Source organism: Hemitrygon akajei, chromosome 6 (assembly GCF_048418815.1).
Source record: "Hemitrygon akajei chromosome 6, sHemAka1.3, whole genome shotgun sequence".
NCBI classification, from domain to species: domain Eukaryota; kingdom Metazoa; phylum Chordata; class Chondrichthyes; order Myliobatiformes; family Dasyatidae; genus Hemitrygon; species Hemitrygon akajei.
The window spans coordinates 79,279,442-79,296,231 of NC_133129.1; the positions used below are offsets into that span (position 1 = coordinate 79,279,442).

General features: G+C 41.0%; 1 protein-coding gene across 3 annotated transcripts in view; it reads left to right on the top strand.

Annotated features, from left to right (window-relative positions):
* Positions 1 to 16,790, top strand: part of jak2b (Janus kinase 2b) — a 286,317-nt gene that overhangs the window by 207,594 nt on the left and 61,933 nt on the right. For all 3 annotated transcript variants that reach the window (XM_073048656.1, XM_073048658.1, XM_073048657.1), the window contains exon 6: positions 2,658 to 2,979. In XM_073048656.1, the coding sequence (XP_072904757.1) occupies positions 2,658 to 2,979 (322 nt within the window). The remainder of the gene's footprint in view (positions 1 to 2,657; positions 2,980 to 16,790) is intronic.

Consider the following 16,790-nt stretch of genomic DNA (forward strand, 5'->3'; position numbering starts at 1 on the left):
GGAATATTTCAATGACAGGGCAAGTGAAGTTATCCCCTTTTCAACAGCATGATGGTTGAAGGGTAATAACTGTTCCTGAACCTGGTGGTGAGAGTCCTGAGGCTTTTGTACCTTCTTCCTGATCGCAGTAGCGAGAAGAAAGCATGACCTGTGTGATGGGGACCCCTGATAATAGATGCTGCTTTCCTGGAACAGCATTTCTTGCTGATTGGTTGGGAGGGCTTTATTTGTGATGGACTAGGTTGTATCCACTACTGTTTATAGGTTTTTCCAACCAAACTATTATGCAACCAGTAATACACTCTCTACTACAGATCTAGAGAAGTTGGTCAGAGTTTTCGATGTCATGTTGAATCTCCACAAACTCCTAAGGAAGTAGATGCATTGCTGTGCTTTCTTAGTAGTTACACTTACGTGCTGGGCCCAGGGTAGGTCCTTCAAAATAATAACACCAAAGAATTGTTAACCTTTTGCACCTCTGATCCTCCAGTGAGGATTGGCTCATGAATGTCTGATTTCCTTCTCCTGAAGTTAATAAGCAGCTTCTTGACCTTGGTGTCATTGAGTGAGAGGTTGTTGTTATGGTGCTGCTGGGCCAGATTTTCAGTCTCCCTTCTAAGTGCTGATTCATCACCACCTTTGATTTGGCCTATGACAGTGGTTTATCAGCAAACTTGAATATGATATGGGAGCTGTACCTAACCACACAGTCATAAGTATAAAACGAGTAGACTAGGGGAATAAGCACACAGCCCTGTGGTGCACCTGTGCAGATGGAGATTGTGGGGAGATGTTGTCGCCAATTTAAACTGACTGGGGTCTGCAAGAGAGAAAATCAAAGATCCAATTACACAAGGATCCAGTTGCACCCGTGATTAGGTTAGAACTAAATTGGGGGGGTTGCTGGATGATGTATCCTGAAGGGCTGGAAGGGCCTATTCCACACTGTATGTCAATAAATAAAAAATAAATAAATATTAATACTCATTACACTTGCTAGACTGAGTTCTCTCTATCACCACTCCACCCAAATTAGGAGCTGATCCATATCCTCCTGTATCCTTTCAAAATATCCTTTGCTCTCTACTACTACACCAATTTTTGTGACATCTACAAACTTACTAATCAAATTACCTAAGTTTTCATGCAGGTAACTTACATGACAAACTACAATGATTATAGCACTGATCCCTGTGGTACACCACTGGATACAGCCTTCAAGTGAGAAAAGAAGGTCCTTGACCACTACCCTATGTCTCCTATCACCAGGTCAAATATGGATCCAGATTGCCAGCAGACCTTTGACCCCCCCCCCCACCTGAAACATCTTAACCAACCTACTCTGCAGGACTTTGTCAAAGGCCTCGTTAAAGACTATGTATACCACCTCTAATGCCTCGACTCGTTAATTTTCTTAGTTGTCTCTACAAAGAATTCAATCAGAGTTGTAAAGCAGGACTTCCCTTGCATAAAAACATGTTGACTCCTAACAATTCCCACCCTTCCAAGTGAAAAAAGTCCTGAACCTTCAATTTTTTCCCCAGTAGTGTACCTATGATTGATTTTAAGTTTCACTGGCCTGTAGCTCCCTGGCTTATTCCTACTGCCCTTTCTGAATAGGGAGATGTCTTCCAATTTTCTGGTACCTTGACTGTAACTAACAAAGATGGAAGAATCTCTCTAAGACACACAACAATCTCTTACCTTGCAATCCATGGCACTCAGGAGTTAATCCCGCCAGATCTTGAGGATTTAACTACCTTAATGTGTTCCAAAATCACTATCGCTTCCTCCTTCCTGATACAGATATTTTCCAGAATATCAATGTATCACCTTCTAAATCTTCACCCTTCACAGCCTTCTTCCTGGTGAATGCCAATGAGAAATATTGAGTGAGGATCCCACTCATATCCCCAGGCTCCACACGTACTGTAAATTTTCCTTTTGCCGTCTTAGGGAAATGACTCTATCCCTACTCTTGCTTCTAATATATTTATAGAAGTTTAGGGATTCTCTCTAGTCCTTTTTGCCAAGACCATTTCTCCATATGCCCTCCTACTCTTACATCACCTATAAATTTCAAGGGGCTCACTAGAAACCAAATGTTGGCACATAATTCTTGCAATTGATTAAAATTTCAATTTATTTATAAGCAAAAAATAATTATTACACTCACTGTTACCATGCTGGTATCCTGCTATTCAACAATGAACAATCTGAGTGTTTCAGTCACATTGGTTAAAATATTCCTTCCAACAATTTTGCAGGCCCAATATCATGGGTGAGATTTTTGGGCTCCCACAACCCATAACTTGAACATAGATACCCAAATTAATGCCTGACTGAGCAGGAGCTTCAGTCTGGTTTGTAGCCGCTGGGACTGCTTAGTTTATGAATCAGACTGAATTTTTTGATGCAGAGTTGATAATACCATTGCAGCTGCTAGTATTATACTGATTCTTACTACTTATTCAGGGTGCTTATGATGTGCTTATTACTTTTGCAGGGTGATATATTTCTTCAGGAAGGAATTTTGTTTTGCTTGTTTTTTTCTGCCCATTAACCTTGTGTAATTTTAGTTGCCAAAGATTTTTCAACACATTCACTATGAATGACTATTTACATTTTAACTGTTAATTGTATTGTTTTAATTCCAGTTATAAATCATTGTTGCCAGAAAATGTTCGGCTACAAATCCAGAATTACCATTTTGTGACAAGGAAGCGGATCCGGTACAGATTTTACAGGTTCATCCGTCAGTTCAGTCAATGCAATGCAAGCGCTCGAGATCTGAAGCTGAAATACCTCATTAATATGGAAAATCTGCAACCTGATTTGTTCTCTGAGTATTTTGAAGTGAAAGAGCCTGTATGCGGCCCTGCGGGGGAAGATATCTATACAACTATCATTGTAACTGGAAATGGTGGCATTCAGTGGATGAAAGGGAAATATAAAGACAATGAATCCCAGTCTTCTCAGGTAATTGCTACAGTAATTTAAATACATTTGTTACAGAATAAACAGGTAGGCTATCAAAAGACACATCTTATAAATCATTTTGTAATGAACTAATCCAGTAAAACAAAAGTTCAATTGCAGTTCACCTTCAATGACATACTTATCTGAATTTATATAGGTCAATAGCTGAACCGACATTGTTGAATCTACGCTACGTGTGCGATGACAAACGTCGAATGATGTCTATATCATAAAAAGTCACACTACAGAGTGTACATTTTTACAGTTGAATCTTGTTTATGGAAATGTCTGCCTGTTTTTTCTGGATTGTTCTCTTATCATTTGTTAACAGCTTTCTGAAAAAGTTATTGTGGTTCATGATGGGTTATGTCTAATATGTAGCAGAGAACAGATGATATAGCCGATTGATTCTGCACTCTCAGTTTTGTTCTACACCATTGATATCACATTGATTCCACGTAGTCCCTTCAACACATTGTGCACTGCTTTAGGTTGTGGGCTAGTTCCTTCTTAAATGCTACAGTGCTCTTTCACATTTGAAAGAACAAGTCATAGCTAAGCAATTTTAAATTTAGCTAATTTCACAATTAACAAGTGACTCCCTTTTTATGTTTTACTAAAAACTGAAACACCATGGAACCTGAGAACCAGAAGACAATAGTATGGCTATAATAAGAATATACTGTACATTATCATGTATTATATTTCCTTTTAATCAACTCAGATGGAGTGTCAGTAATTCAATATTTCTAAGTATATTTTTGAATTTTGTAATTGTAATTTCAGAAGTAACTTACATTTTCATTTTATTATATATAATATTCTGTATATAGGAAGTAACATTTTGACATGACAGAGGATTGCTTGCAAAATAACTTGCACAAAGGAACCGTGTTCAGTGGCCAAATTGACTTACAGCAAAAATAGGTCAGAAGGCGAAGGTGAAGAAAATACCAACTGTTTACTGACTAATATCAACACCTCAAAACTAATAAACTAGTTTAATAAAAAAAACTAAAGTAAGCTCCAAGACCTAGGCCTCAATACTTTCTGATGCAACTGAATCCTTGATTTCTTCACTTGCACACCCCAGTCAGTACAGATTGGCAACAACATCTCTTCCATAATCACCATCAACACCAAGGCTGTGTTGTTAGTCCTCTGCTCTAATCACTTTATACTTATAATTGTAAGGCTAAATACAGCTCCAATGCCATATTTAAGTTTGCTGCTGACACCACTGTTGTCGGCCATATGAAAAGTGGTGGTGAATCACATATAGGAGGGAGATTGAAAACCTGGTTGAATGGTGCCACAGTAATAACCTGTCTCTCAACATCGACAAAATCAAAAAGCTGGTAACAAACTACAAGTGGAAGAAACCAACAGTCCATGAGCCTGTCCTCATCAGAGGATCAGGGGTGGAGATGGTCAACAACTTTAAGTTCTTCAGCATTATCATTTAGATTAGTGGTTCCCAGACATTTTTGGGTTACTGCCCTCTTGGCTCCCAGAATGCCATCCCCAGCACCCCCTCTCTGTTACTGGCCATTACATAAAATCTGTAAAGAATTTGAATTTATGATGCACAGTGAAAGAAATTAAGAACTACAAATTCAAAGCAGTGACAAATAATTGCAAATATTATTGAGATCTATTTAAAGCTGCAAATAAAACTATTTATTTGTGTAATTACAGTAAGGACAATTTTCATACATTAGTAATGCAACTATTCTTTACTTCATTGCTTTTTCACCTTTCGGTGAGATGGATGGGCTTGGTGCAGTGGTAGCAGCTTCTCAACATCAGGCTGAATGTCACTAAGAGTCTCAGATCCCCAGTTCAGTAATTTGTAATCTGCTTCGTTGCTTTGAAAGAAGTTGGGCAACTGCACTGAAACCAGTGTGATGTTGAAAAGGCAATAAAAAACATCTTGACCTTTTTCCACAGTGCAGTAGAGCATTCAGGGATTTCTTTCTAGAGCCAAACTTCTTAATATGATTTTTTGGGTCTTGGCTTCAGCTCAAAGTCAATTTACAACAAGATCAGTTCTTCTTCCATCCTTCCTGTTAAATTTCTTATTACAAGTTTACAGGAATAGATTTATTACCCAATCTGGAATTTGGATTGAGAGAAGATCCTGAGATCTCTCTGTCATATCTCTCTGCCATATCTCTCTGCCATTGGGAGCTGAATGGCCAAGGATATACGGTGTATCAGAAAGATAGGTTAGTAGGCAGAGGGGTTGGTGTGGCTCTGTGTATGATAAATAATATTAAATCATTAGAAAGAGATGACATAGGATTGGAAGGTGTAGAGTCTCTATGGGTTGAGTTGAGAAGTTGTATACAGGCCTCTAAACAGCAGCCGGGATGTGGATTACAAATTACAGCGGGAGATAGAAAAGGTGTGTCAGAAAGGCAATGTCATGATAGTCATTGGGGATTTTAACATGAAAGTGGATTGGGAAAACCAGTTCACTACTGGACCTCAAGAGAGAGAATTTGTAGAATGTCTAAGGGATGGCTTTTTAGAATAGCTTGTTGTTGAGTCCACTAGGGGATCGGCTGTTCTGGATTGGGTGTTGTACACGAAGACAGCTTATTGTTAAGGAACCCTTAGGGAACAGTGATCACAATATGATCGAGTTCACATTGAAATTTGAGAGGGAAAAAATAAAATCCAATGTGTCTGTATTTCAGTGGAATAAAGGAAATTACAAAGTTTAAGGGTAACATGAGGGAGAATTTCTTTACTCAGAGAGTGGTAGCTATGTGGAACAAGCTTCCAGTAGAAGTGGTAGAGGCAGGTTTGGTATTGACATTTAAAGTAAAATTGGATAAGTATATGGACAGGAAAGGAATGGAAGGTTATGGGCTGAGTGCGGGTCAGTGGGACTAGGTGAGAGTAAGCTTTCGGCACGGACTAAAAGGGCCGAGATGGCCTGTTTCCATGCTGTAATTGTTATATGGTTATAAGACCGGAAGGGGTGGGGTGAAGCTGAGAGCCAGAAAGGTGATTGGCAAAAGGGATACAGAGCTGGAGAAGGGAAAGGATCATGGGACGTGTGGTAAACCGTGTATATCTGTCTGGACACGCCCCTTTGCTGACTGCTCCTGTGGCTCCTCCCACAAACCCCTGGATAAAGGCGATTGGGGCACTGCTCCTCCCACAGTCCAGGGCAGTCATCCAGCATGGACGTGGTCCATTTTACTGCTAATAAAAGCCTTTCAGTATTTACTCTACTTCCAGTCTTTTGGAGTTATTAATAGTGCATCAGGATGGGAGGCCTAGGGAGAAAGAAAGGGGGAGGGGAGCACCAGAGGGAGATGGAGAACAGGCAGAGTCATGGGCAGAGAGAGAGAAAAAATAGAGGAGGGGGGAGAAAAACTAAATATATCAGGGATGGGGTAAGAAGGGGAGGTGGGGCATTAACGGAGGTTAGAGAAGTCATTGTTCATGCCATAGTATCTCAGGCATTTTCCTAATGAGAGCCAACTGAGAGCAGGTGTTCAAACTGTTCTGCATTCTGAATATAAAACTCTCAAAGTTGTGGAGTATTGAGAACATGGGATGATTTTATTTTCTACTGTGTTAACAGTATTTAATGATTTTTGCACAGATTACTTAGGTTTTTTTGCAACAAGAAGTTTTCTGTGTAATGGTAAGTATATTTGGTACAGCTTTTTTCAAGAAAGTAATATCCCTACGGTGGCATCCTGTCATTGATGGTGCCCCATCTGTTGCATGAGCAAGAATGTTGCTGAGCTGAATGCCCTTTTCTTTGAAAACTTTTTCAACAACCTGACATATTGATTCCCCCTTTGTATCTGTTTCTAATCCCCTTGCAAATAACAACTCTTGAACCTGGTTTGTGTCTTTTATGAGGCAAACATAACCAAAAAGCAAAGATTTGTTTCCTGGCAGAGTTAACTCATCCAACTGCAGAGCAGATTCTGTTCTCCTAAGTATATTGCACAATGTTTCTTCCACATTCTCAGACATTTCATCTGTTCATCTTTGAACAGAATTATCGCTGAGAGGAGTCGCTTTACTCATTTGGTCTAGTGACTTATGCAAAACCGTACTCAGAGCTTCACTTACTGCTGGCAGAATCCGTTCTTCTCCAATTATATGGAACTTTCTAGATTTAGCAATGAGCAATGAAATGTTGTGTGAAGCACACAAAATGTCGCTGTTTTGAGGTGTTTTCCATTTCTGAAAATTTTCACGGAGTGACTGAAAATAAGTCAAGTTCTTCTTTGCTTTATCAGAGTATATTCTCTTCAAATGTTCAAGGAGTCTGGATAGTTTCATTGCCTCATTTGAAAAAAAAATTAGTACACAACAGACGCATTGGCTGGTATTGGTTGCTTGGTGCTAGTATTAATCTGTATTTCAGATACTCCACACTATACTGTCTACACTTTTTTCTTTAGTCTACTTCTGGCATTTTCATTATGGATTAACAATAGTCAATCCCCTGTTGTTTAACTCCACCTCAAATACTGCAATTAATAAAGGGGAAAGTTATGATGTCATCATAGCTCAGACAAAATTGTATTCTCTGCTTGAAGGCGTATAAAGTGGATAGTAACATCTTGGTTGGGCCAAGGGCTAGAGAAAAGTGGTCAAGACAATTTGAAGATTCTGAAATTTACCTCATTGAGCGCTGTACCCTAATTCATAGGAATTACATCACTGCATGATTAGATTAGGGGAATTCTACTATCTAATAATGTACTACAGTAGTGAGTGGCAATAATGTGCAGGCCAGGCCCAGAAATAACACAATTTCTTCAGTCCAACTTTCTCATTTTATGCTAAATACCAATACCCTTGAACAGAACAGTCTACGAAAACTGGTGGATTCTAGCCCAGTGCATCACAGGTAGAGCCCTCCCCCTCACTGAACACATCTACGCTGGCACAGGAAAACAACATCTCTCATCAATGCCCCCCACCATTCAGGCCATGCTCTCTTCTTGCTGCTGCTATCAGGAAGAAAATGCAGGAGCCTCAGGTGCCACACCACCAGGTTTCGGAGCAGTTATCGCTCCTCAACCAGCAGGCTGTTGAACCAGACTGGATAACTTCACTCACCTCAACATTGAGTTGATTCCACAACCTATGGACTCACTTTCAAGGACTCTACAATCCATGCTCCCTATATGTATTTATTTATTTATATGATTTATATAATGTTATTACTTTGTACTTTTTTGTCTTTGCACGATTTGTTGCCTTTGCGCTTTGATTGTTTGCTTGTCTTTGTTGTGTGCAGTTCCTCATTGATTCTACTGTGTTTCTTTGTATTTACTGTGAATGTCCACGAGAAAACGTCAGAGGTGTGATGTATGTACTTAGATAATAAATCTACTCCGAACTTTGAAATCTGAATGTTGACAGGTTAGGTAGCTGGGCAAGAGGTTGATAAGTGGAGAATGGATAATGTGGGAAATTGTTCATTTTGAAGGGAGAAAATGGTGTTGATGGTGAGGAGGCTACAGGGTAATATTTGGTCGGAGCTAATACAAATGGAATTTAGTGAGGCGTGGTGCACTTTGTATAGACTAATACATAATGGATGGTAGGGGACTGAAGGTAAAGAGGGACCCCTGTGAACAAGTCCAAGGACCGCTGAGGATAGGCAGGACAGATAGAAAGATAGATACTTTGCCTTCGTTCACTGTGGCCAAGAAGATTACAACTTCCTAAATCATAAATTAGTTCACAGTTGGAGTACTTAGATATTTCTGGATCCAATATTATAACAAAAACACTTAACTGCACTACAGAAGATGCAAAAGAAATTCATCAGGATTGTGCCTGGGGTGGAGTGCCTCAGTTATGAGTGACTGGATAACAAGATGGGTTTTGTTTTCTTGGATCGAAAGAGGCTGGTGTGGGTTCTGATAGAGGTATAAAAAATTGAAGGCTATAACATGGTAGATAGTAAGAAACTATTTTATACAACAGTAATATCTAGAGCTAGAAGGCATAAGGATAAGAGATTTAGAGGGTATTGGGAAATCTTGGGTGAATAATAGTTGAGCATTTAGTAAATGGCACCTTGGTCAGTATGGACGGGTTGGGCCGAAGGGCTTGTTTCTGTGCTGTATAACTCTTATGACTTGATTTGTAGATGGCGTAGTTAGTAGCTATTAATGGTGGAGAGAACAGGTATCTAGGGTGGTGGATAGGGTGCCAGTTCAATGGGCAACTTAGCCACAATGGTGCTGTGCATGTTGAATGTTGTTGGATCTGTGTTCATCAATTTCAGAAAGGAAAATCTTGCTTGAACAATCTTACATTTTTGAGGGTGTGCACTAAGATAATAGAGTAGATGTCACTTAACAAAAAATAATATTGAACATGCACCATGATAGAAAAAGGTTTGCAAATGCTGAAGCTTGTCACCCAAATAAAAAGAGAAAACACTGGGGAATACCCAGTAGGTCAGGTAGCATTTCTGAAAATAGAGTTAACAGTTCCAGTTAATGATCCTTTACCAGAGCTGGGAAAGTGAGAAAGCTAGTGTGTTTTGATTTACTAGGTTTGTACAAGAAGGAGAGGACAAGGGAATGGTGAAGATTTAAATTGTCATGGTGATGCATTTGGTTTTGCTGCCTTCTAAGAAAGGGATCTCTCTGTCGGAACTAAATTAGAAGGTGATGCATGAGTGCAATAGAGAGAGAGTAAAAGCTGATGCTGGTTTTGTAAAGTCATAGTCACCAAGTCATACAACATACACAAGAGTAAACAAGAATCCAGTAACAACATTGGCGGGGAGAGAAACTACTGAGTAGTGTTAGAGTGGACCTTATTATCTGGACTGGCTAACGCAGAAAGAGTAAAGGTTGGTTATCTGATATTGTTCGACTCAGTATTCAACCCTCAAAGGTCTGCCACCTGTCACTTTAATCCATCATCCCACTCGACTGCTATCATTTGCCTTGTGCTAAGCTCAAAGGGCAGCACCTCTTCTCCCTTTTAGGCATGTTACAGACATAAAAGATTCAAGTGTATCAAACTACAGTGAGCTGATAGAGGGTAATTAGAAGGAATCTACTTCTGGTGGCAAACACATCAAAAACTAAAATGTGTAGATTTCAAGCAATTGATCAAAAGATTTAAAGGGTCAGTGAAAATAAAGGCTTTTCATCCAGATGATGTATGCAAATCAGTGGCAAAGATCAAGTTTGTGGCAGTATCAAGTTAGGTATGGCCCTTGTGGCTAAAGGGATCGGGGGTATGGAGAGAAAGCAGGTACAGGGTTCTGAGTTGGATGATCAGCCATGATCATACTGAATGGCGGTGCAGGCTCGAAGGGCCAAATGGCCTACTCCTGCCCCTATTTTCTGTGTTTCTATCAGTGTGTCCAGTTTTCCAGGTGAAGTTGTGGGAAATTTCACCAGGTATTTCTTTACACTATTTGTTGTGTCGAACCTGACTTGCATTCAACATTTGACACCCATTAATAGATGTCACTACTTCCACAACACCCTTATCTTACTGCCCATTATGCATTACTGGTGCTTAGGGCAGCAATGGAGGTCCACCGTCTCTGGTGGTGTTCAGGGCTTCCTTCATCATGTCAGTAGCTTCCTTCCACAGCATCCATTCCAATATAAATTGGGGTCCAAAAGTGAAAACTATGACCATTGTTGAAGAATCTCAGTAAATGTTAGAGCACGTCATGCTACTTTTCTCACTATTTTCTCACAGCTGAGCCTCTTCAGCACTTGCTACAAACTACTCAAAACATCTTATGAAATCCACATTGTGTGTTGAACCTAATAGGGAATGCACTTCACAGCACTGTGCTGCTGAAAAACTCATTCAGTGGGGACCTCAGCAGTAACAGTGCAGCCATCTCCACTCTTGTTTCAACCTCCAAGCCTAAAATTGTGCCAGCTAACGGACACTGAGTTACAAGATCTCTGTTGCCTTCACTCATCTTAGGTCAGCTTTCTTCGCAGGAATCTGGTGACAATGTAGGCATTTGTGAATGAGCTGGTGTGTCTTTGCTACTCTAGGAGAATGATCTCCTCACAGCTGACTTGCCTCTGTCAATTCAGGAGAGTGCTGCTGACATACATTTGAACAGCTTATTGCTGAGCTCCAACAGTCCCTTATTCCGAGAGAGCCACAGACTGTTTACTCCCATGATTGTGAACACATTTTGGCTAGAGATGCAAGAGACTGCAAATGTTGGAGTCTGGGGCAAAAGTATTTTTATGTACATGGAAGTCAGTAACTTGTTCCCACAGCACCTCTCTGCTCAGTGAAAATAACAAACTGCTTCCTGGTGTTGTATCACTGTTCCTTTAGAACTAAACACTACTCCCTTGTTGCTGAAAGCAGATTTCTGGTTGGAGACATGAGACTACAGCTGCTCGACTCAGGAGCATTTAGGGGAACTCAGCAGGTCAAGTAACATCAATGGAAGGAAATGGACAGATAAGGATCTCAACCCAAAATGTCAACTACCCGTTTCCCTCCAAAGATTTCTCCCTGGATTTGGATGAGTCTAGACCGAAATTCACTGGGTCTCCACAGCAGCAGTCACCTACACCAGTGGGTGCTGTGTGAAGCAATGTTGCTGCTCCCCAGCAGGATTCTTGGTCTCCAGCTCCTAACAGAGCAGGGAGACAGATTCCTCAGCATTCTTCAGAATCCCCTGTGCTCAAACAAACAGCCAGTCATCATGCCAACTATCAGTGTGCTTAGGCTTGGTCATAGCAGACTTTCTATTGGGGCCCTCATTCATATTCTCCAGGACAGTATAGATGTGCAGACTCTCCCCTCTGGAGAAGCTCCACTGGAATCCCTACACCTGGTTCCAGACTTCAGCCTGCTGGTGCCAGGTACACCTCCATGTCACCTGCATCACTTAATTTAATCTGTTCATCCATCACAATATCTGTCTCCAAGACGGTGTGTAAATTGTCCTCTATGCTTATCATCATCGCCTTCCTCTTCCTCCAGTGCCCTCCCACTTATCCTGCCCATCTCCATCCCTACAAAGACAAACATAATGCAGTTGTACTTGTAAGCTGTAGCCAGAAGATCTTTATGGCATTGCAAGAGTATTTGCAAGTGGTAATGAGGGTATCCACTGTTGGTCAGACCAAAAGGAACACTGTTGATTGATGTATCTGGCAGGCTGTGGATCACATTTGCTCCAGGGATGTTTGAGGCCTCAGTGCTTTTTCATTGCAGGATGTAAGTGCTGTCTTTGTGAAGACCTCTTTCCCATGCAGATGACCGTCCCCTAACTTTGTTTAAAAGGAGGAAATGAAGGATATTGGACTCGTAGAACAATTCAGTACAAATATAGGCCCTTTGGCCCAACCACTCCATGCCCACCGTGGTGCTCACCCAGCTGGTCCCAATTTCCTGTGTTTAGCGCATATCAGTTCAAGCTTACCCTTCCATGTACTTAGCCAGGATATTGAGTAATCTTTTATCGTGTCTTTTGACACTTTACCTCTCTGGTTTCGAGTGAATCGAGTTGCAGCTGACGTGATTAACAATTTGTACTTGCGTGCAGTTTAAATGTCAGCATGAAAAAGCATCACACACAAAATGCTGGTGGAACGCAGCAGGTCAGGCAGCGTCTATAGGGAGAAGCGCTGTTGACGTTTCGGGCCAAGACCCTTCGTCGTCAGGAAAAAGCATTATTTACCTTGATCTAGAGTTGACTGTGACCTATAATACAAGTTTGTGAAATGTTCTGTGGAGTTACTCTATGGATGGGTATTCTCACATTTGACTGATACTTCACATCTACCTCTTGCAAATCCCAATAGTAGTTCTGTCACAGCATGTCACTCCTGGCCTCAACTTCTTGTACCTAGATCTTAGAACCGCATTGTGTGAATTTTGGAGCTCCTTTCTCCCTTTTTCCTCCATGGCTGTCATTCCATGCTGCTAAGGCTATTGGGCTGCTGTGCTGAATGTGCCTTTAAAGGTGATACCATTGTCTCTGATGCAAATTATTGGCACTGCACTAAAAACTGGGCATCGTCCCATCAGTGCAAAATTCAAATGTCATAGGAGATGTCCATTTGGGGTTTCAGAGCAATCCCATCAACCCACTTATTTCCCCATAACCTCTTCTCTTTCTCATGCTCATCAAATCTCCCAACTACACTAGGGAAGTATACAATGGTCAGGGAATCTGCCAGCCAGTATATCTTTGGAGTCTTGGATGAAACTAGAACATGTGAAGTAAAGACTGCAAGGAGAACTTGAAAGCCCTGCACACAAAGTTTCAGAGGTCACAGTTGAACCTGGGTTACTGAAACAGTGAAGCTGCAGAATTAACTGTAGCAACACACAGAACTCAGCAGATCGGGCAGCATCAATGGAGGGGAATAAACAGTCAACATTTCAGGGTGAGACTCTTCATCAGTACTGTAAAGGAAGGTAGCAGAAGAATAAGAAGGTGGGGGTCAAGCGGAAGGAGCACAAACTGGCAGGTGATAGGTGAGACCAAGTGAGGATTGATAGGGGAAGGGGAGATGAAATCAGAAGCTTGGAGGGAATAAGTGGAAGAGGTAATGCGCTGGAGAAGGAATCTAATAGGAGAGGACAGTGGACCATGAAGGAAGGAGGAGGGGAACTAGAGGGAAATGATAAGGTGAGAGGGTAACCAGAATGTGTAATGATAAAAAGAGAGAACTGTGTGGAGGGGAGGGAGGTCATTACCAGCAGTTGGAGAAATTGAAGTTTATGCCGTCTGGTTGGAGGCTACACAAACAGAATTTGAGGTGTCGCTCCTTTAACCTGAGTTTGGCCTCATCATAGCAATAGATATGGACAGACACATCAGAACGGGAATAGGAAGTTGAATTGAAATGTATAATCACCAGGACCACTAGGCGATCCTGCATTTTTCAATGAAGGTTCTCGACAAAGTTGTCCCCCAATTTGCATTGGGTCTGTCTAAAAAAGAGAACACAGCACATCATATTCCATCTAGGTAGCCTCCAATCTGAGGGCATGAGCATCGATCTCCTAATTCCATTCAGCCCCCGCCCCCACCTTTATTCATCTGCCATTCTAATTACCCTCACCCCCCCTCTTCACCCATTCATCTCTTTCTTCTATGGTCCACTGTCCTATTAGATCCTTTTTTCTTCAGTCCTTTACTCTACCACCTATCCCCTCACAGCTTTTAACCTCCCCGCTCTCACCTGGTCTGCCAACTTACTTCTCCCCCATCCCCTCTCCTTATTTTGGCTTCTGGCTCCTACCTTTCCATTCCTGAAGAAGGTTTTATCCAAAAACATCAGCTGTTTATTCCCCTCCATAGATGCTGCCTGACCTGCTGAGTTCCCCCAGCATATAGTGGGGTCAGTTGCTCCAATATCTGCAGAGTCCCTTGTGTTTAGAACAAACTATGGTGCACCTTTGCCTCCCCAGTATATTGCTGAGTATAAACCATCATAATGCTTTTGCACACATCCTATTGAACAGTTTCAGGATTTTTTACAGAGGATCCAATGGGTAATAGTGGGAAATAGTGCATCAAAAAAAAGATTTCTCGTGGAATTTGTTTGGATAATTAACAGTTACAGGAGGTATAATGGAAAGTGATTGAGAGTTAGAAAACAATTACTGTGAGTGACTTTGGAGAAAGTAATTTTCAGGATTCAATCGAAAAGGAAATAAAAGGGTTAAGAGAGGTGGGGGTTGATGGATAGGGCCAGAGCAGGATCCGTGCCCCTTTAAGTGATTAAGACTACAAGGAATGAGGTACTGATCATTACAGAGAGTAAAGGAAAAATGGAGGGAGCATGTCTCAAAACATGCAATTAGGCTTTGGAGCCGAGGGCGTTGCAGACAATGAAAGAATTAAAAGAAACATTTGGAAAAGATTAAGTTCAGTAGAGGAGAAAGTATTGGAGAAGATAATGGATTAATAGTTTCCCCTAACACTTTCTACAGAGCCATACATCCTCTTGCAGTTTATTTAAAAGACGTTATATTTTGACAGTAAACAGGTAGATACTTTATTGACCCCAAAGGAAATTAGTGTTACAGTAGCATTACAGTTACACAGGTACAAATATTAGAAGAGAAATAGAAAGAATAAAAAATAAGTTACCACCAACAGTCAGTGGGTGGGGGGGTCATCACTTCCCACATTACAGAGCCTAATGACCAAGGGTAAGAATGACCTCATATCACGCTCTTTGGAGCCGCGCAATTGTCTTAGTCTATTACTAAAAGTGCTCCTCTGTTCAGCCAAGGTGGCAAGCAGAGGGTGAGAAACATTGTCTAGAATTGCCTGTATTTTCCGTTGGTTCCTTTGTTCTACCACAGCCTCCAGTGTGTCCAGTTTAACTTCTATAACAGAGCCAGCCTTTCTATTCAATTTATTGAGCCTGTTGGCATCACCTGTGTTGATGCCATTGCCCGAGCACACCACCACATAGAAGATTGTACTGGCGAATACAGACTGGTAGAAAATATGAAGGAGAGGCCTGCATACTCCAAAGGGCCTCAGTCTCCTCAGGAGGTAGGGGCAACTCTTGCCCTTCTTGTACACAGCCTCTGTCTTGGTGCTCCACTCAAGATGTTATTCAGGTGCACCCCCAGGTACTTGTAGGTCCTCACCACATTCACATCCTCACTATTAATAGTAACAGGGAGCAATGCAAGTCTTCCTAAAGTCCATCACCATGTTCTTTGTTTTACTGATGTTGAGCTGCAGATGATTCAGCTTGCAGCATTTGACAAAGTTCTCCACCAGAGCCCTGTATTCATCTTCCCATCCTCCCTTTATACATCCAACTATTGCAGAGTTGTCAGAGAACTTCTGCATCAATGTTGTATCCAAATTCCAATGTATACAGGGTAAACAGGAACGGAGCCAATACAGTTCCCTGTGGAGCCCCAGTGCTGCTTATGGCGATATCTGACACAGCTCTGAAGTCTGCCAGTCAGGTAGTCCATTCTCCAAGATACGATGGAAGTGCCAATTTGCACTGAACGGAGCTTTTCCCCCAGCAATGAGGCCTGTATGGTATTGAAGGCATTTGCGAAATAAAAATGCACTTGATACTACACTGAAGTTTCTATCTGGGATTCCACAAAGAATCCTAGTCTCTTCATAAGCCTCTGGAGCAGGTCCTGAATCCATGAACCTCTGTTGCCCGGAAGGTTATCCTAACCATGATTCAAGGCTTATGAATGGGAATACCTGCATAGAAGTAGGCAGGCAATAATAAGAGAGAAGGGATGATAAAACAGGGAAAGTTAACAAAGGAACAGGTAGAAAAATAAAAGCGGACAGAGAAAAATCTTCAAATGAAAGCACATTTTCTCTTTCTACATATGAGTGGAGATATCATAAAGTAACTATAGAAGAGCCAAGAAAACCAACATTTTTTATATAACTTGAATTGCTACAGATGAATTTAACAATATAAACTAAAGCATGTAGACATTAGGACTATTAGAGCAGATTCGATGGGCCAAATTACCATATTCTGTTTGTATCTCTTATGGTAGTAAAAATGTAATAAAATTTCTAAATCCCCTTCAAATGCAAGATTAAGTCGAATAATAATACACTCAGTGATATTTGTTAAGCCTTGAAATAAAACAGAAAATCTTAAGAATATTCAGCAAATTAAGCAGTATTTGTGAAAAGGGAAATGGTGTGAACAATTCAGGTTGAAGGCCCATTGGCAGAATTGGTGAAGGACTTGACCAAAAATGTTAATTCTTTTTCTCTGTAAATGTCGGCTGGCCTTTTGAGTTTTTTCAGCAAAGGTACAAGTTTTATGTCATAT